Raw genomic sequence first — 20,404 nt, forward strand, 5'->3', positions numbered from 1 at the left:
CCCTGTACTGGGCTGAGATGTATCAAAGTAAGTTTGGCTACACGATGCATCTTCCTGGGACCCAGGGAGTTGAGAGACCAACTGCACTCAGAGCCCAAGTCTCACCTAATTGGCCATTCGAGACCTCAAGTCTCAGACCTGCAAACAGAGAGCATCTTCCCAGCCTGACCCTAAGGTGCAGACACCTGACATGCTGCCCAGATGATAGATAATGTGGAGAATCAGGTGACTGAGTCGATTCCCTCCTCTGCTTCCATCAAGACCCAGGAGTTCCTGCAGTCAGAACCTGGTGCCCTCCTCTGCCCCTCCCCTCTGTCGTGTCCCTGCACAGGAAGCCAGAAGTGCATGAAGAGAAGGCAGGTGACCTTGGTGTTGACTGATTACCATCAGCACAGACCTAGGACAGGAGCCCTGTCTACCTGGGAGCACAGGGTTCTGGGTGAGTCATTCCCCTCCTGACATCACAGGAGCAGTGCAGCCATCACTCAGCAGGAGGTGGATCAGCATCACTGACAGGTGAGTCCTGGGAGTCTGGAGCCTGACCAACACTGTCCTTCCCACTCCCCGCCCTCCCAGTTCCAACTGCATTGGGCCAGGATCAGTGAGGGCAACGGGTCTGCACTTTAATGATTGTAGAAATAATAAGGGGGTCGTGTATGTATGTGGGTTTTGATTCAGTGTCCTGAGATCCTGAACTTGATAAGCTCTAGGCAAATTTTGTGCCGCAGGAACTCAGACCACACTTGAGTAATGAGAGTTTATAACAAAGGGACTCAGGAAAGTGCCACTACAAATATTCAACAGGTACTCACAAACAACACTGGATTTCTCTGCTTCACCTGGGAAAGCATTTCTCAGGCTCAACTCAGAGGCATGTTTACTGAAGCCGCTGTAGTAGACCCACTTGGTTAAACAAGCCGGAGAAATGTGCTTCTTTGTTTTTTCGAAACAAATTTGGGAGCTTAGCTTCCCAGATGAAAATGACAATCACTCCTCAGGTGCTCCCCCAGGCATCATATGGGTCACTGTTGTGATGACATAAGGACCCTGAGATGGACAAATTTCCTGGGAAACAGCCAAATAAATAAACCTGGGAACCCCAATGGATATAAGAGCAGGGACAACCAACCTAGGGATATAGGGTGAAGGTGGTCACTCTGATCACTTTGACACAATTTTTTAGGTGAGGACCTAGGTGGACAGAGACAGGGTATGTGTCTGTGCAGGACAGGGCTATGTGCACAGGGTTTGGTGGCCAAAGTGTGTAGGGCAGCACCTGCATCCACCCTCAGTGCCAAGCTCCAATTCTAAATTTGAGGTGACAATTCCTGGGCATCCCAGGTCAGATTGTCCCCCTCTGATGTCATGAGAGGGCTGGAGTCAAGTTTCCCAGGAGAGGAAATCTGGACAACCAACACTTTCACCTACACCCTCTATTGTTGGAAAGTCTGGTCCTCACAGACCACCTTCTAAGAGAACTTCAGGCTGAGAGGGAAAGTGGGGTCATCACTCCTCCACAGGCACCACTGACCACCAAGGCTCTGCCTGCACATCCCCACTCCAAGGGAGCTCTGTCCCTCAAATGGCAGCCAGCTCCATGATGCTTCAGATCTTACCTCTAGAAAATGTGGAATTTGCTCTGAAATAAGCTTACACCTTCTTACTAATTTCCCTCACCTTCTGGGGTGGCACTTTGGCTATGTGCTCTTCTTCCCCCACTCCTTACTTTTTGGGCTAAATCTCCCTGACCATTCCTTTGGCCATCACACAGTTGGTCCCATGTTGCATGTGAGTGTGGTGGTCAGCCCTGCTTAGGGTAGACAAGGGTGGTCTGGGCTGTGACAGGGACAGGAAGCAGCATCCATCAGGAGGATCCAGACATTGAGGCAGAGGTGACAGTGCTGGTGGCTCCCTTTGCTCAAAGCAATCACCCCACAGGGGCATGGAAGTAAGGACAGAGGGAGGATATGCCCACATCCTGAATGTGTCCCTTGTCCCTTGTCCTGCTGCTTCTCAGACCACAGAGCTTGTCTGTCCTTCACCGTATTTTCCAATATCAGCACATTGGCTGAGACCCCCCCTGAGATACTCAAGGATGCACAGTGCTCTGCTCCAGAACGACACTGTTGTCCAGGCTCCAGACAGCGATGCTGAGATGGGGCTCAGGGTCTGCAGGACAAACTGTCAGAAGTTTGTCTGGTGGGAGCTGGTACCTGCTCTGCTTACAGCCTTGTCTGGAGAGAAAATCAGCACCATCCAAACACCAGACGGGCATGAGGGGCTCAATAATCATTTCCAAAATTAGTGAATGAATTAAAAAGGCAAGAAAGTACAGGATTAGATACTCGAGTGAGGAGTGGAAATGGCACAGCTGAGGAGCATCCCCATGGGGGTGGAAAGCATTTATTGAAAGGAGCCACAGGGAGAAGCAACGGTCCTTACACTGTAGGTTCTCAGTCTGAAAAGCTCCTGGAACCCACTGTACACTGCATAACAACAGCTCAGTGTCTCCCAAAGAGGAAGTGAACTTGCACATTTATGAATTAATGAGTTAGAGGAAATATATCCTTTTCAGATCACTCTGAGCTCATCAGACAAGAGAACTGAACAGCTGGTGGGCTCTTTGTCAATAGACAGCAAAGCACTGCAAGATCCCTGTGCTCCAAGGGAGGATGACCTTGTGACCTTGACCTGCTCCCTCTCACTGCCTCCCAACTGCCCTCTGCTCTCTGCCCTGTGTCATGCAGCTCAAGGCAATGCAACCCCATGTAAATGGAAACATCTCAGTGATGCCTTTGCAGGTGTTCATGCTGGAGGGATTTGAGGGTGGCCTACAGGCCCAGACTCTGCTCTTTGCTCTGTTCTTGGCCCTGTACGTGGTGGCCATCCTGGGGAACCTGACCATGATTGTGGCCATCACCCTGGATGCCCGTCTGCACTCCCCAATGTACTTCTTTCTCAAGAACCTCTCCTTCCTTGACTTGTGCTACTCAACTGTCATCTACCCCAAGGCCCTGGCCAACTTCCTGTCCTCTTCAAAGCTCATAACCTTTGCAGGATGTGCCACCCAGTTCTTCTTCTTATCCTTGATGATCACCACTGAGGGATTCCTCTTGGCCGTAATGGCCTATGACCGCTTCATAGCTGTCTGCAGGCCCCTGCACTACCACATCACCATGTGCCCCTCTGCATGTGCCCGCCTGGTGCTGGGCACCTACTGTGGAGGCTGCTTCAATTCCATCATGCAGACAAGCTTCACCTTCAGCCTCCATTTTTGCAGCTCCAACCACATCAATCACTTCTTCTGTGATGTGCCCCCCCTACTCAAGCTTGCCTGTGGTGACACAACAACCAATGAACTGGTCATGTTTGGCCTCTGTGGCCTTATCATCATGGGTACCACACTCGTGGTCCTCATCTCCTATGGCTACATCTCAGTGACCATCCTGAGGATGAGCTCAGAAGCAGGGAGACACAAGCTCTTCTCCACCTGTGGCTCCCACATAACAGCTGTGTCCCTCTTTTATGGGACCCTTTTTGTCATGTATGCCCAACCAGGAGCTGTGGAGTCCATGGAGCAAGGCAAGGTGATCTCTGTCTTCTACACCCTGGTCATCCCAATGCTCAACCCCCTCATCTACAGTCTGAGAAACAAGGACGTGAAGGATGCCCTGTTCAGACTGGGCCAGAGACACACAGCCACGTGAAGGAGTGTGGCCAGAGAGACAGTGTGTCCTGAGGGTGGGATAAAAGGTCTTTGGGGGGAGGTACTGGCTTTTATTTGAGGAATTCATTCCTTATTCATCTAGTTCATTTCTTCATCCAAAATTTTATCAAACTCTTCTTGGGAGAATATCATGGACCACACATTGCAAGTGTGAGATGCAAAGATGAATAAGGCATGTTTTTCCAGCAGGAATCTAATGGTGCAAAGATGGAGTAAAATCCTGATCTTGAAATCTGGATAACACAGCAGGCAGAGTCATGGGAAGAGAATCTTGAACAGCATGTATGTTCCAAGTTCAACATCTACCAGTGAAGGTATGTAGGCTAGACAGATTCTGAAGCCTCTCCCATGACTTCATCCCTGAACCTATGTAAATATGTAATCAGCAATCTCCCATGAAGCACCTAACTGTGGAGCCTTAGGACACTCAGCCTTGCCCCTTCCTTGGTGACAGCCTGGGGTCACCATAGCCAATTAGGGGGATTGAGGAGGATTGTGCTTCCTCTCAATTCTGCAGTGTGACTTTTCCTCAACCTCCGCCTTCTGGTCACTGATGCTGCCACCCCCAACAAGGCAGCAGAGTGCACATGTGCTCCTGCTCCAGATGCTCCTAGTGCACCCTGTCCTGGGTTTCTCCCCTTAGAGAGCAGCTGAGAGCCCCAGGTAATCAACAGTGATGCCTAATACCCAGAGATCACCTGACCTTCTACCACCCAGCCTGGCAGGTGACAATGTCCTGACTACTTGTGACCCTAATAAATGGTGTTTTGTAGGTACAGACATCTCTGAAGAAGGTGAAGGTCCTAGTGGCTGCAGCAGAGAGCAGGGAATGGAGAGAGAAGGTGCACTTTCTGGGCAGAGAGCACAGCTTTCTGGCCTTCTGTCCCACACTCCCTGGAAGCCTGGACCCTCAGTCTTGACCTGCCCAAGCAAAGCTCCATCTTTGTGCTCCATGGACCCAACACACAGCCTTGCTCAAAGCCCAATGTCCTCTTCATCGTGTCTCCCTTTGGTAGAGTCATTTACTGCCACGGTCACTACCAGGAGGCTGTCCTCTAGACAGAGGGGTGGTCTCTGCCTTTTAGGGTCAGCAGGGACGTGCCCTGTTTCTCTGATCACAGCTCTCCAACTCCCTCTCTCTTTGCTCAGGAGACGTGGGGAGGGGCTGATAGCCACGTTACGGGACTGCTGCTCACAACTGTCAGTTGAAACACACCCCAGGGTCTTCTGCATACTTACACCCATCCTTTCTCATCTTTGGGCTCTCTGTAAAATTATTTCTATCTCAGCCATAGTTTACTCTATATCCTTGATATAACACCTTTTTTCTTTCAGGTGTTCCCCCAATTTTCTGCTCAAAATAGCATTCCTTCTTTTCTTCTCATTCTATAATATTGTTCTCTTTCCCACTCTCCCTTTCTCCCTCTCTTTTTTCTCTTTATATTCTACTTACTCCCTCCCTCCTCCTCCTTTCTCTCCTCTCCCCTTTCCTTCCTTCCTTCCCTCCTTCCTTTCATTCTTTCATTCTTTCTTTCTTTTCCTTTCTTCCTCCCTCCCTCCCTTCTTCCTTTCTTCCTTCCTTCCTTCCTTCCTTCCTTCCTTCCTTCCTTCCTTCCTTTCTTTCTTTCTTTCATCTATCTTTCTTTCTTTCTTTCTTTCTTCTTTCTTTCTTCTTTCTTCCTTCTCTGCTTGTCATTCTCTTTCTCCTTCTTCTCTCTCTCTGTCTTTCTCTCCCTCTCTGTATTTCTCATTTTATCTTTGGTCATCCCATGGATTTTCACAAGATTTATCTTGGGTCTTCTATTATCTAAATTGAAATTTCTAAAGGAAAAGGAAAAACACAGTTTTTCTTTTTCTATACAAGTGGAGACTTATCATCATTATGTAAAATCTAATGGTACAAAGAGTAAGGAATCCATAGTTCTTAGTTGAAGAGCATTAACTATGACTTTGGAATAAATAAAGAAAGCTAGTCCAATATTAGGTGGAGTAGAAATTCTCCAATAGTCTGGAAGAAAATGCTTTTTAAACCCTACAGATTATCTTTACATCTATGTTGATCTATATATCAGGCCATGGTGAAAATACCTATACAAAGTTAGAAGTGGTTTATTTGTCTTGTTCATCCCATACATGCTTCACAAGCTGCTGCCACATAGTAGGTTCTCAGTTCATATCTATGGCTGATTACAACTTGAGTTTACTCTTAACTAGTCATTGAACTCCAAAATATATTTGTTATCGATCTAGTTATGTTAATGTGATATGTGTAGAATAAACACCTTACATTTCAAGATCATATTATATTTTTAAGTCTGACTCTATGCTAACTTTTAACAAAGTTTAACAATTTTATTGTGATTAACAAGCACTTTTTGTCATAACTAATTTTAAGTGTGCAGTTCAGTAGTACTCAGTATATTCACCTTGCTGTGTAACAGATCCCCAGAACTTTTTCATCTTACAAAACTGAACTGCATACCCCATCAGCAACAACTCTGTATTTCCCCTTACCTCCACCACTGAAAGCCAACATTTTTCTTTCTATTTCTAATAATGTGACTACTTTATATACCTCACATAAGTAAAACATACCTTATTTGTCTTTTTGTGTCTGGTTATTTCACTTGGCATAACATCCCAAGGTTCATACATGTTGCAGTAAATGACCAGATTTTCATCTTTTTAAAAGTTGAATAATATACCCTCATATGTATATGCCACATTTTGTTTATCTGTTTATCTACCAATGAACACTTGGTTTGCATTCACATTTTGCCTTTTGTGAAGAATGCTGCTATGTACACTGGTGTGAAAATATCTCTTATAGTCACAGTTTTTAGTTTGGGGAGATATATACACAACCATGTGACTACTGAATCATATAGTAAATATTTTTTTTAATTTGGGAGGAACCTCCAAAGTACTTTACATAGTGACTGTACCATTTTACATACCATCAACAGTGCAAAATGTTCCAATTTCTCAAATTCCTAGTAACCTATGTTCTTTTCCTTTTTTTTTTTTAGAGTAGCCGTTCTAATAGTTGTCAAGTATTATCTCGTTGTTGGTTTTTATTGTCATTTTACTAATGATTAGTGATGTTAAGCATCTTCTCATATTTTGTTGGAAAAATGTAAATCATCTTTAGAGAAATATGTTTCACATACTTTGCTAATTTTCCATTGGGTTATTGGTATTTTTAATTGTAAAAAATGTTTTTATATTGTGGTATTACCCCCTTATCAGATAAGATTTGTCTCCCAGACAATGTTATCAGGTAGCATTGTCTCCATTCTCATAGGTTTCTTTTTCACAGTGTTTCTTAAGTCCTTCAGTGCACCAATTTTTAATTTGGATGTCATAGATTTTGTCTACTTTTGCTTCTGTTTTCAGTGCTTTTGGTGTCATTTTCAATACAGCAAACTAATAAGAAGAGATAACAGCTGTATATACACACCAAACGTAGAAGCACCAGAAACAAAGCTAATATTAACAAACATAAAGAGAGAAATTAACAACAATATAGTAATAGTAGGGGATCATAACCACACATTTCCAACAATGAAAAGATACACAGAAAATCAGTAAGTAAACACTGCCCTAAATGACACATTAGGACACATGGTTTAATTGATGTATACAAAATATTTTATCCAAAAACTGAAGAATGCATATTTTTATCAAATGCACACGGAATATTCTCCAGGAAAGATCACATGCTAGGCAACTAAACAAGTCTCAATAAGTTTAAGATAGTTGAAATTATATCAATAATTTTTCTAACCACAGTGGTATGAGCATAAAAAAAAAAAAAACCTGCAAAAACACAAACACATAGACTTAAACAACATGCTCCTAAAAAACAAATGGATCACTGAATTAATCAAAGAGGAAATAAAAAGTTACCTGAAATCAAATGAAAAGGAAAACTCAACTGTTCAGAAAATGTATGGAATGAAGCTAAAGAAGTTCTAAGAGGGAAATTTATAGTGATAAAAGCCTACTTCAGAAAATAAGAAAAGTATTAAATAGGCAATCAAATTTTACAACAAAAGGAACTAGAAAACAGAACAAACAAAATCCAAATTTACTAAAGGAATGAAATAATAAAGATCCAGCCATAAATAAATGAGACCAAAAACCAATAGAAAAGATCAGACTAAGAGCTAGTTCTTTGAATAGATGAAGAAAATTGATAAACCTTTAGCCAGATTCATTAAGAAAAAAGACAGAGGGGCCAAATAAATAAAATCAGACATGAAAATAAGTTACAACCAACATGATAGAAATACAAAAGATTTTGAGATTATTACAAACTATTATATGCCAATAAAACAGAAAACTTAAAGAAATGAATAAAGTCTTAAAAATGTACAACCCCCTCAAGACTTAATTTGGAAAAACAATAGAAAATCAGAAAAACCCAATAATTAATAAAGAGATTTAATCAGTAATAAAAAATCTCAAAATAAAGAAAAGCCAAGGACAGATGGCTTCAGGATAAATTCTACCAAACATTAAAAATAATTTATGCCAATAGTTCTTACATCATTTCAGAATAATGAAGAGGAGGGAACACTATCAAACTCATTTTACAAAGCCAGCATTAGTCTAATACAAAAACAGATAAGGCCACTGTAGAAAAAGAAAACTAGAGATCAATATCTCTGATGAATGTAGATGCAAGCAAGAGTTCTCAACACAGTACTAGAAAGTTTAATTCAATAGCAATTAAAATGATCAATCATACACTATAACCAAGTGGGATTTACCCCTGGGATGCAAAAATATTTCAGCATACACAAATCAAACAAAGTGATGCAACACATTAACAAATTGAAGCATAAAAAATCATATGATCATCTGAATAGATGCAGAAAACATTTTTGCTGAAACTCAGTATCAATTTATAATAATAACTTTAAACACTGTCAACAAAGTGGATATAGAGGGAGCACATCTCAACATAATAAGGACCATGCGTATGTGAGAACCCACAGCCAGCATCATTCTCAGTGGAGAAAATCTCCAAGCTTTTCAATAAGGCAAGAGTCACAGCTCTTGCCACTTTTATTCCACAAAGTATTGGCAGTTCTAACCACAGAAATAAAATAATAAAAAGACATAAAAGGAATCATAATTTGAAAGGAAGAAGTAAAACTGTCACTGGTTGCATATGACATGATACTATATAAAGAAAACACCCTGACCAGGCCCTCCCCTCAGGAAGTGTGCATGAGCCTCCTAGATAGCTTCCTCCACAAGAGGGCAGACAGCAGTATCAAGCAGTATCAGCAGTATTTCATACTGTAGAACTGAAAAGCATAGCCACAGAAAGAGAAAATGAAACAAATGGTAGAGGACTTTGTACCAGATGAAGAAACAAGAGAAAACCCCAGAAAAACAACTAAAGGAAATGGAGATAGGCAAACTTCCAGAAAAAGAATTCAGAATAATGATAGTGAATATGATCCAGGACTATGAAAAACGACTGGGTAAAAAGATGGAAAAGATGCAAGAAAAGTTTAAGACCTAGAAGACCTAGAAGAATTAAAGAACAAACAGATAAGTAATACTATAACTGAAATAAAAAATACACTAGAAGGAAAAAATAGCAGAATAACTGAGGCAGAAGAACAAATAAGTGACCTGGAAGACAGAATGGTGAAAACCAATAAAGTGGAAAAGAATAAAGAAAAAAGAATGAAAAGAAATAAGACAGCCTAAGAGACCTCTGGGACAATGTTAAATGCACCAATATATGCAATATAGGGTCCCCAGAAGGAGACATGAGACAGAAAGGACCTGAGAAAAAATTGGAAGAGATTATAGTTGAAAACTTCCCTAAGACGGGAAAGGAAATAACCACTCAAGTCCAGGAAGCACAGAGAGTCCCAGGCAAGATAAACAGAAGGAGAAACATGCCAAGACACATAGTAGTCAAACTGACAAAAATTAAAGACAGAGAAAAATTATTAAAAGCAACAAGGGAAAAATGAGAAATAACATATAAGAGAATTCCTATAATGTTGACAGCTGATTTCTCAGCAGAAACTCTGAAAGCCACAAGGGAGTGGCACGACATATTTAAAGTGATGAAAGGGAAGAACCTACAACCAAGAATACTCTACCCAGCAAGGATCTCTTTCAGACTCAATGGAGAAATCAAAAGCTTTACAGACAAGCAACAGCTAAGAGAATTCAGCACCACCAAAAGAGCCCTACTACAAATGCTAAAGGAACTTCTTTAAGTGGGAAACAGAAGAGAGGAAAAGGACCTACAAAAACAAACACAAAACAATTAAGAAAATGGTAATAGGAACATACATACCTTGAATATAAATGGATTAAATGTTCCAACCAAAGGACACAGACTGGCTGAATGGCTACAAAAACAGGACCCATATATATGCTGTCTACAAGAGACCCTCTTCAGACCTAGGGATACATACAGACTGAAAGTAAGGGGATGGAAAAAATATTCCATGCAAATGGAAATCAAAAGAAAGCTAGAGTAGAGATACTTATATCAGATAAAAGAGAATTTAAAATAAAAAATGTTGCAAGAGACAAGAAAGGACATTACATAAAGATCAAGGGATCCATCCAAGAAGAGGAGATAACAATTGTAAATATCTATGCACCCAATACAGGAGCACCTCAATACATAAGGCAAATGCTAACAACTATAAAAGGGGAAATTGAGAGTAACACAGTAATAGTGGGGTACTTTAACACCCCACTTACACCAATGGACAGATCATCCACACAGAAATTTAATAAGGAAACACAAGCTTTAAATGACACAGCAAACCAGCTAGATTTAGTAGATATCTATAGGACATTACATCCAAGAACAGCAGATTACACTTTCTTCTCAAGTGCACATGTAACATTCTCCAGCATAGATCACATTTTGGGTCACAAATCAATCCTTGGTAAATTTAAAACAATTGAAACCTTATCAAACATCTTTTCTGACCACAACGTTATGAGATTAGAAATCAATTACAGGAAAAGAACTGTAAAAAACACAAACAAATGGAGGCTAAACAATATGCTACTAAATAACCAAGAGATCACTGAAGAAATCAAAGAGGAAATCAAAAAATACCTAGAGACAAATGACAACGAAAACACAATGATCCAAAACCTATGGGATGCAGCAAAAGCAGTTCTAAGAGAGAAGTTTATAGCAAATCAAGCCTACCTCAAGAAACAAGAAAAATCCCAAATAAGCAATCTAACCTTACACCTAAAGAAACTAGAGAAAGAAGAGCAAACAAAACTCAAAGTTAGTAGAAGGAGAGAAATCATAAATATCCAAGCAGAAATAAATGAAATTGAAACAAGGAAAGCAATAGAAAAAAATCAATAAACCCAAAAGGTAGTTCTTTGAGAAGATAAAAAAAATTGATAAACCTTTTGCAAGACTCATCAGGAAAAGAAGGGAGAGGACTCAAATCAATAAAGTTATAAATGAAACAGGAGAAGTTACAATGGACACCATAGAAATAAAAAGCACCATAAGATACTACTACAACCAACTATATGCCAATAAAATGGACAATCTGTAAGAAATGCACAGATTTTTACAAAGGTATAATCTTCCAACATTGAATCAGGAAGAAATAGAAAATATGAACAGACCAATCACAAGTAATGAAATTGAAACCATGATTAACAACTTTCCAACAAAGAAAAGTCCAGGACCAGATGGCTTCACAGGTGAATTCTATCAAACATTTAGAGAAGAGCTAACACCCATCCTTCTCAAACTCTTCCAAAAAATTTCAGAGGAAGGAACACTTCCAAAATCATTCTATGAGGCCACCATCACCCTGATACCAAAACCAGACAAAGATACTACAAAAAAAGAAAATTACAGATCAATATCACTGATAAATTTAGATGCAAAAATCCTCAATAAAATACTAGCAAACAGAATCTAACAACACATTAAAAAGATCATACACCATAATCAAGTGGGGTTTATCCCTGGAATGTGAGGATTCTTCAATATATGCAAATCAATCAATATGATACATCATATTAACAAATTGAAGGATAAAAACCACATGATCATCTCAATAGATGCAGAAAAAGCTTTTGACACAATTCAACACCCATTTATGGTAAAAACTATCCAGAAGGTGGGCATAGAGGGAACGTACCTCAACATAGTAAAGGATATATGTGACAAACCCACAACAAACATCATTCTCAATGGGGAAAAACTGAAAGCATTCCCTCCTAGAGCTGTAACAAGACAAGGATGTCCATTCTCTCCACTACTATTTGACATATATTTGGAAGTCCTTGCCACAGCAATCAGAGAAGAAAACGAAATAAAAGGAATCCAAATTGGAAAAGAAGTAAAACTCTCACTGTCTGCAGATGACATGACACTATACATGGAAAATCCTAAAGATGCCACCAGAAAACTACTTGAGCTGATCAACGAATTTGGTAATGTTGCAGGATACAAAATTAACACACAGAAATCTCTTGCATTTCTATACACTAACAATGAAAGTTCAGAAAGAGAAATTAAGGTAACAATCCCATTCACCACTGCAACAAAAAGAATAAAATACCTAAGAATAAAACTAACTAAGCAGGTAAAAGACCTGTACTCAGAAAACTATAAGACACTAATGAAAGAAATCAAAGACGACACAAACAGATGGAGAGATATACCATGTTCTTAGATTGGAAGATTTGACATTGTGAAAATGACTATCCTACCCAAAGCAATTTACAGATTCAATGCAATCACGATCAAATTACCAATGGCACTTTTCACAGAAGTAGAACAACAACAACAAAAAATCCTAAAATTTGTGTGGAGACACAAAAGACCCCGAATAGCCAAAGCAATCTTGAGAAGGAAAGACAGAGTTGGTGGAATCAGGCTTCCTGACTTCACCTATACTACAAAGCTACAGTAATTAAGACAGTATGGTACTGGGACAAAAATAGAAATATAGACCAATGGAATAGGATAGAAAGCCCAGAGATAAACTATGGTCAACTAATCTATGACAAAGGAGGCAAGGATATACAATGGAGAAAAGACAGCCTCTTCAATAAGTGGTGCTGGGAACACTGGACAGCAACATGTAAAGGAATGAAATTAGAACACTTCCTAACACCATATAAAAAATAAACTCAAAATGGATTAAAGACCTAAATGTAAGGCCAGACATTTTAAAACTTCTAGAGAAAAACATAGGAAGAACACTCTTTGACATAAATCACAGCAAGATCCTTTTTGACTCACACCCTAGAATAATGGAAATAAAAACAAAAATAAATAAGTGGGACCTAATGAAACTTAAAATCTTCTGCACAGCAAAGAAAACTATAAGTGAGACAAAAAGGGAAACCTCAGGATGGGAGAAAGTATTTGCAAACGACTCAACAGGCAAAGGATTAATCTCCAAAATATGTAAACATTTCATGCACCTCAATATAAAAAAACCAAACAACCCAATCAAAAAAAAAAAAAAGAAGGTAGAAGACTTAAATAGGCATTTCTCCAAAGACCTACGGATGGCCAAGAGGCACATGAATAGCTGCTCAACATCACTAATTATTAGAGAAATGCAAATCAAATCTACGAGTTATCACCTCACACCACTTAGAATGGACATCATCAGAAAATCTACAAACAGTAAATGCTGGAGAGGGTGTGGAGAAAAGGAAACCCTCTTGCACTGTTGGTGGGAATGTAAATTGATACAGCCACTATAGAGAACAGTATGGAGGTTCCTTGCAAAGCTAAAAACAATTACCATATGACCCAGCAATCCCACTTCTGGGCATATACCCAGAGAACACCATCATTCAAAAAGACACATATACGGAATCTAAAAATGGTACTGATGAACTCAGTGACAAGACAAGAACAAGGACGCAGATACAGAGAATGGACTGGAGAACTTGAGGTTTGGGGGGGGCGGGGGGTGAAAGGGAAGCTGATATGAAGCAAGAGAGTAGCACAGACATATATATACTACCAACTGTAAAAAAGATAGCCAGTGGGAAGTTGTTATATAACAAAGGGAGTTCAACTCGAGGATGGAAGATGACTTAGAGGACTGGGATGGGGAGGGTGGGGGGGGCTCGAGGGAGGGTAGGGGGGGAGTCGAAGGGGGGAAGGAATACGGGAATATGTGTATAAGAACAGATGATTGAACTTGGTGTAACCCCCCCCCCCCAAAAAAAAGACATATGCACCTCAATGTTCATTGCAGCACTATTTACAATAGCCAGGACATGGAAGCAACCTAAATGTCCATCAACAGACGAATGGCCTTAGATTTAGGTCTTTAATCCATTTTGAGTTTATTTTTGTGTATGGTGTTAGGGAGTGTTCTAATTTCATTCATTTACATGTAGATGTCGAGTTTTCCAAGCACAACTTATTGAAGAGATTGTCTTTTCTCCATTGTATATTCTTCCCTCCTTTGTCATAGATTAGTTCACCATAGGTACATGGGTTATCTTTGGAATTTCTGTCTTGTTCCATTGATCTATATTTCTGTTTATGTACCAGTACCATACTCTTTTGATGACTGTAACTTTGTAGTATAGTCTGAAGTCAGGAAGCTTGATTCCTCCAGCTCCATCTGTCCTTCTCAAGATTGCTTTGGCTATTCATGGTCTTTTGTGTTTCCATACAAAATGTAAAATTTGTTGTTCTAATTCTGTGAAAAGAATGCCATTGGTAATTTGATAGGGATTACATTGAATGTGTAGATTGCTTTGGGTATAGTCATTTTCACAATATCAATTCTTCCAAGCCAAGAACATGGTATATCTCTCCACCTGTTTGTGTCATCTTTTATTTCTCACATCAGTGTCATATAGTTTTCTGAGTACAGGTCTTCTGCCTCCTTAGGTAGGTTTATTCTTGGGTATTTTATTCTTTTTGATGTGATGGTAAATTGGATTTTTTTAAAATTCTCTTTGGAATCATTCATTTCTGATGTATAGGAATGCAAGAGATTTCTGTGTATTAATTTTGTATCTTGCAACTTTGCTAAAATAATTGATGAACTCTAGTAGTTTTCTGGCAGCATCTTTATGATTTTCTATGTATAGTATCATGTCAACTACAAACACTGACAGTTTTACTTCTTTTCCAATTTGGATTCATTTTATTTCTTTTTCTTCTCTGATTATTGTGGCTACAACTACCAAAACTATATTGAATAATAGTGGCATGTGCTGACATACTTGTCTTGTTCCTGATCTTAGAGGAAATGCTTTCAGTTTTTCACAATTGAGTATGATGTTTCCTGTGGGTTTATATATACAGCTTGCATAGAGGTAGGTTCCCTCTATGCCCACATTCTGGAGAGTTTTTATCATAAACGGTGTTGAATTTTGTCAAAAGTTTTTTCTGCATCTATTGAGATGATCTTATGGGTTTATTCTTCAATGTGTTAATATGGTGCATCACATGGATTGATTTGTGTATAGTGAAGAAAGCTTGCATCCCTGGGATAAATTCCACTTAATCATGGTGTATGATTCTTTTAATGTGTTGTTGGATTCGGATTCTTAGCACTTTTTTGAGGATTTTTGCATGTATGTTCATCAGTAATATTGGCCTGTAATTTGCTTCTTTTGTGCTATCTTTGTCTGGTTTTGGTATCAGAGTGATGGTGACTCATAGAATGAGCTTGGAAGTGTTCCTTCCTCTGTAATTTTTGGAAGAGTTTCAGAAGGGTAGGTGTTAACTTTTCTATAAATGTTAGATAGATTTCACCTGTGAAGTCGTCTGGTCCTGGACTTTCGTTTGTGGGAAGATTTTTAATCACAGTTTCAATTTCATTACTTGTGATTGGTCTGTTCACATTTTCTGTTTCTTCCTGGTTCAGTCTTGGAAGGTTGTACCTTTCTAAAAATTTGTCCATTTCTTCTAGGTTGTCCATTTTATTGGTGTATAGTTGCATATAGTATTCTCTCATGATCCTTTGCATTTCTTTGGTGTCCATTGTAACTTCTCCTATTTTGTTTCTAATTTTATTGATTTGAACTCTCTCCCTTTTTTTCTTGATGAGTCTGGCTAAAGGTTTATCAATTTTGTTTATGTTCTCAAAGAACCAGTTTTTAGTTTCATTGTTTTCATTGTCTATATTTCATTTATTTCTGCTCGGATCTTTATGATTTCTTTCCTTCTACTAACTTTGGGTTTTATTTGTTCTTCTTCCTCTAGTTGCTTTAGGTGTAAGATTAGGTTGTTGCCTTGAGATTTTCCTTGTTTCTAAAGGTAATATTTTATTGCTCTAAGTGTCCCTCTTAGAATCATCATGTTTTCATTATCATTTGTCTCTAGGTATTTTTTTATTTCTTCTTTGATTTCTTCAGTGATCCATTAGTTATTTAGTACCATATTGTTTAGCCTCCATGTGTTTGTGTTTTATAGTTTTTTTTTTCCTGTAATTGATTTCTAATCTCATAGTGTTGTGGTCAGGAAAGGTGTTTAATATGATTTAATTTCCTTAAATTTACTGAGGCTTGATTTCAGACCCAAAATGTGATCTATCCTGGAGAATGTCCAATGTGCACTTGAGAAGAGAGTGCATTCAGCTGCTTTCAGATGGAATGCTTTATAAAAATCAATTAAGTCTATCTGGTCAAATGTGTCATTTAAGGCTTGTGTTTTCTTATTAATTTTCCATCTGGATGATCTGTCCATTGGTGTAAGTGAGCTGTTAACGTCCCCCACTTTATTGTGTTACTCTTGATTTCCCCTTTTATGGCTGTTTGCATTTGCCTTATATATTGCGGTGCTCCTATGTTGTTGGGTGCATATATGTTTAAATTGTTATATCTTTTTCTTGGATTAATCCCTTGATCCTTATGTAATGTCCTTCCTTGCATCTTGTAAGAGTCTTTATTTTAAAGTCTATTTTGTCTGATATGAGGATTGCTACTCCAGCTTTCTTTTGATTTCCATTTGCATGGAATATCATCTTCCACTCTTCACTTTCAGTCTGTATATATCCCTAGGTCTGAAGTGGGTCTCTTGCAGACAGCATATATATATTTGAATCTTGTTTTTGTATCCATTCAGCCATTCTATGTCTTTTGGTTGGAACATATATTCAATTTACATTAAAGGTAATTATTGATATGTATGTTTTCATTGACATTCTCTTATTATTTGGCTTCATTTTGTAGGTCTTTTTTCTTCCCTTCCTCTTTTGTTCTTTTCTTTTGTGGTTTTATGACCATCTTTGGTGTTGTTTTGGTTGCTTTTGTGTGTGTGTGCATCTACTGTAGCTTTTCAGTTTGCATTTCCCATGAGGTTTTCATAGAGCAGTCCGTGTGTGTGTGTGTGTGTGTGTGTGTGTGTGTATACACAAATGTTGTTTTAAGTTGCTTAGTCTCTCAATTTCAAATGTAATTACCATTTCCTGCACTTGCACTCTCCTCTTCTCACTGTTGATGGTTTTGATATCATATTTATGTATGGATGATTTCCTGCTTTTACTGAATGTTTGATTTACCAGTGAGCTTTCCCATTTGTGAGTTTCTTGTTTCAAGTTGTGACCTCTTTCCCCTCCCCATGCCACCCTACCCTCCCACCCCCCACCCCACCCCCGCCCCCACCCCCGCCTAGAGAATTTCCTTTAGCATTTATTGTAAAGCTGGTTTGGTGGTGCTGAATTATCTTAGCTTTTGCTTGTCTGTAAAGCTTCTGATTTATCCATCACATCTGAATGAGAGCCTTCCTGGGTAAAGTATTCTTGGTTGTAGGTTTTTCCATTTCATCACTTTAAACATACCATTCCCCTCCCTCCTGGCCTGCAGAGTTTCTTCTGAAAAATCAGCTGATAACCTCATGGGGATTCCCTTGTATGTTATTTGTTCCTTCTCCCTTGTTGCTTTCAATATTTTTCTTTGTATTTAATTTTTGTGTTTAATTAATATGTATCTCAGCATGTTCCTCCTTGGGATTATCCTGTTTGAGACTCTCTGCTCTTCCTGGACTTGGGTGACTATTTCCTTTCCCATGTTAGGGAAGTTTTTGACTATAATCTCTTTGAATATTTTTGCAGGCCCTTTCTATTTTTCTTCTTCTGGGATCCCTATAATTCAAATGTTGTTATGTTTAATGTCTCAGAGGTCTCTGAGACTGTCCTCATTTCTTTGCATTCTTTATTCTGTTCCTTGGCAGTGATTTCCAGCATTCTGTCCTCCAGCTCACTTGTCCATTCTTCTTCCTCAGTTTTTCTACTATTGATTCCTTGTAGTGTATTTTTCATTTCAGTTATCGTATTACTCATATCTATTTGTCTGTTCTTTAGTTGTTTTAGGTCTTTGTTAATCATTTCTTGTATCTTCTTGATCTAGGCCTCCATTCTTTTTCTGAGATTTTGTATCATCTTTACAGTCATTACTTTGAATTATTTTCCAGGTAGATTGTCTATTTCCCCTCCATTTAGTTGTTCTTGTAGGTTTTTATCTTGCTCCTTCGTCTGGAACATATTTCTTTGTCTTCTCATTTTGTCTTACTGTGTTTGTGGTCTCCTTTCTTTGGGCTGCAGGATCACAGTTCCTCTTGATTCTGGTGTCTGCCCCCTGGTGGGTGAAGTTCATCTGGAGGCTTATGCCATTATCCCCTTGGTAGGGGGTTTGACTGGTGTTGTGGTGACCAGGGCCTACTCTGGATATTGATTAGGGCCTCCCTTTTGCTGTGTGGTTGTCACAGGCCTGTCAGGGGTGGGGCCTGCTCCCTAGCTGTGGAGTAGAAACCCCTAGATCTGTTTCTTAGCTGTGTTTCTGATCTGCGGTACAAGGTAGGTGAGATTGGTGCACTCTCACTGGGAGAGAAGTCACTGACTCTTCTTCCTCTGGAGTTGTTCACCTGTGAATGTGCTCTCTTGTATCCCCTTTCACCCATTATGCAACCTCACAAATTACAGTATTGTTGGCACTACTCTCAGTCCCACCTTAACTGTGGGTATGCTGGTAATTGGCCCTGATGACACTCAGGCACTTTTTTAACCAGGCCACTGGTAGAGATCCACTTAGGTCAGGTCTAAGGACTGCAGTAGTCATGCACCTGAATCCACTGTGGGAGCTTTAGAGGCATCTCAGACTCTGTTCTGGACCAACTTTCTGTGTACAAGCCCATAAAGCCTACAAATGTTAAAGTCAGACCTGTCTTAGCTGCAGGAACACTTGTTGTCCTTTCAGATGTTCTGCCTGTGCTAAATTTAGAAGGCCATCAGCAGAGATGTAACCCCATTGCTTATGCAACCATGAGTAGGGCATGCAAGCAAGCTCTGGGGACAGCCATCCCTAGTGCCCATGGAGACATGTGCTGGCACATAAAAGAGGCTGCAATGGTGGCCCCACCTTTTGTGCAGCACACAACAATGGCACTTCACTTCTGTGATGATCCAGGCTTCCTCCACAAGCATTCCTGGTCGCAGAGCTCCTCACTCTCATCTCTTCAGTTTGTCTCCTCATTGCCAACAGCAATCATCTCCCTGTATCTGCTCTCCAAACCTCACATTCCAGCACCCAGCCCCCATGCACACCAGTAGACACCCATCTCAGGCTGAGGCACACAGAGTTGTGACATGGACCAACCGTATAGCTCTCACAATGTCCTGCCTGACATAGACCTGTTGCTGAGCTCTCCTCCAAGCCCCTGAATCTCTGCTTCTGTCCCAGCTGATCTCCATGCCAATGAGGGGACTTCCCCAGATATGGGAACCTCTCCTCACCTTCAGCTCCCCACCAAGGATGAGGGGCCCATCCTGCTTCCTCTCCTTTTCCTTTTCCCTTCTTTCTTTCATCCTACCCAGTTATGTGGGGATCCTTCTTGTACTTATGTGTGTCTGATGTTTTCTGCTAGTGTTCAGCAAGTGTTCTGTGACGACTGTTCCATTTACAGATGTATTCTTGATGTCTTTGTAGGGAGAGATGAACTCCACATCCTCCTACAACTCTACCATCTTGGAAAGTCTCTACTATTATCTGGATGTATATATTTCATTTTAATTTTCAGTTTTTACTTTTTATACTTTAAATCTTTTTTAGCTTTATACAAATTTAAAATTTTTACATCATCCAGTTGGATAAAACATGCCATCGCTCCTCAACAGGCACTACTGACCACCCAGCCTCTGCCTGCACGCCCCCACTCCTGGGGAGCTCACTCCCTTCAAAAACAGGCAGCTCCATGATACTGCAGATCAAACCTATAGAAAACATGGAACCTGCTCTGAAATAAGCTTACACTTTCATATTAATCCTCCTTGTCTTCCTAGGAGGTGATGTGGTTCTGTGCCCACCTTCCTTCCCCACTCTTCCCTCTTTAGGTCTCATCTCCCTGACCATTCCTTTGGCCATTACAGAGCTGGTTCCCATGTCCCAAATGAGTTTGGTCATCATCCCTGCTCAGAGCAGATGAGTGAGATCTGGCTGTTACATGGAGAGGAAGCAGCACCCACCAGGGGGAGCCAGAGGTTGAGGCAGATGTGACAGTGGTGCTACCTCCTGTTGCTCAAAACAAGCACACCACAGGGTGTGTTGAGGAGCCAGGGGCATGAAAGTAAGGACAGGGGAAGGACATGCTCACATCCTGAATGTGTCAAAGCCCATGTCCTGCTGGTTGCCTTAACATGAGCTGTGCTGTCCCCT

At 40.1% G+C, this 20,404-nt stretch overlaps 1 protein-coding gene across 1 annotated transcript; it reads left to right on the forward strand.

Moving 5' to 3' along the window:
• Window positions 1-2,756: 2,756 nt before the first annotated feature.
• Window positions 2,757-3,707, forward strand: LOC130859619 (olfactory receptor 12-like). The gene has a single exon (XM_057747202.1). The coding sequence runs from the start codon at window positions 2,757-2,759 to the stop codon at window positions 3,705-3,707; it is 951 nt and encodes a 316-aa protein (XP_057603185.1).
• Window positions 3,708-20,404: the final 16,697 nt, after the last annotated feature.

The sequence above is a fragment of the Hippopotamus amphibius genome, chromosome 8, assembly GCF_030028045.1.
Source record: "Hippopotamus amphibius kiboko isolate mHipAmp2 chromosome 8, mHipAmp2.hap2, whole genome shotgun sequence".
Classification (NCBI taxonomy): Eukaryota; Metazoa; Chordata; class Mammalia; order Artiodactyla; family Hippopotamidae; genus Hippopotamus; species Hippopotamus amphibius.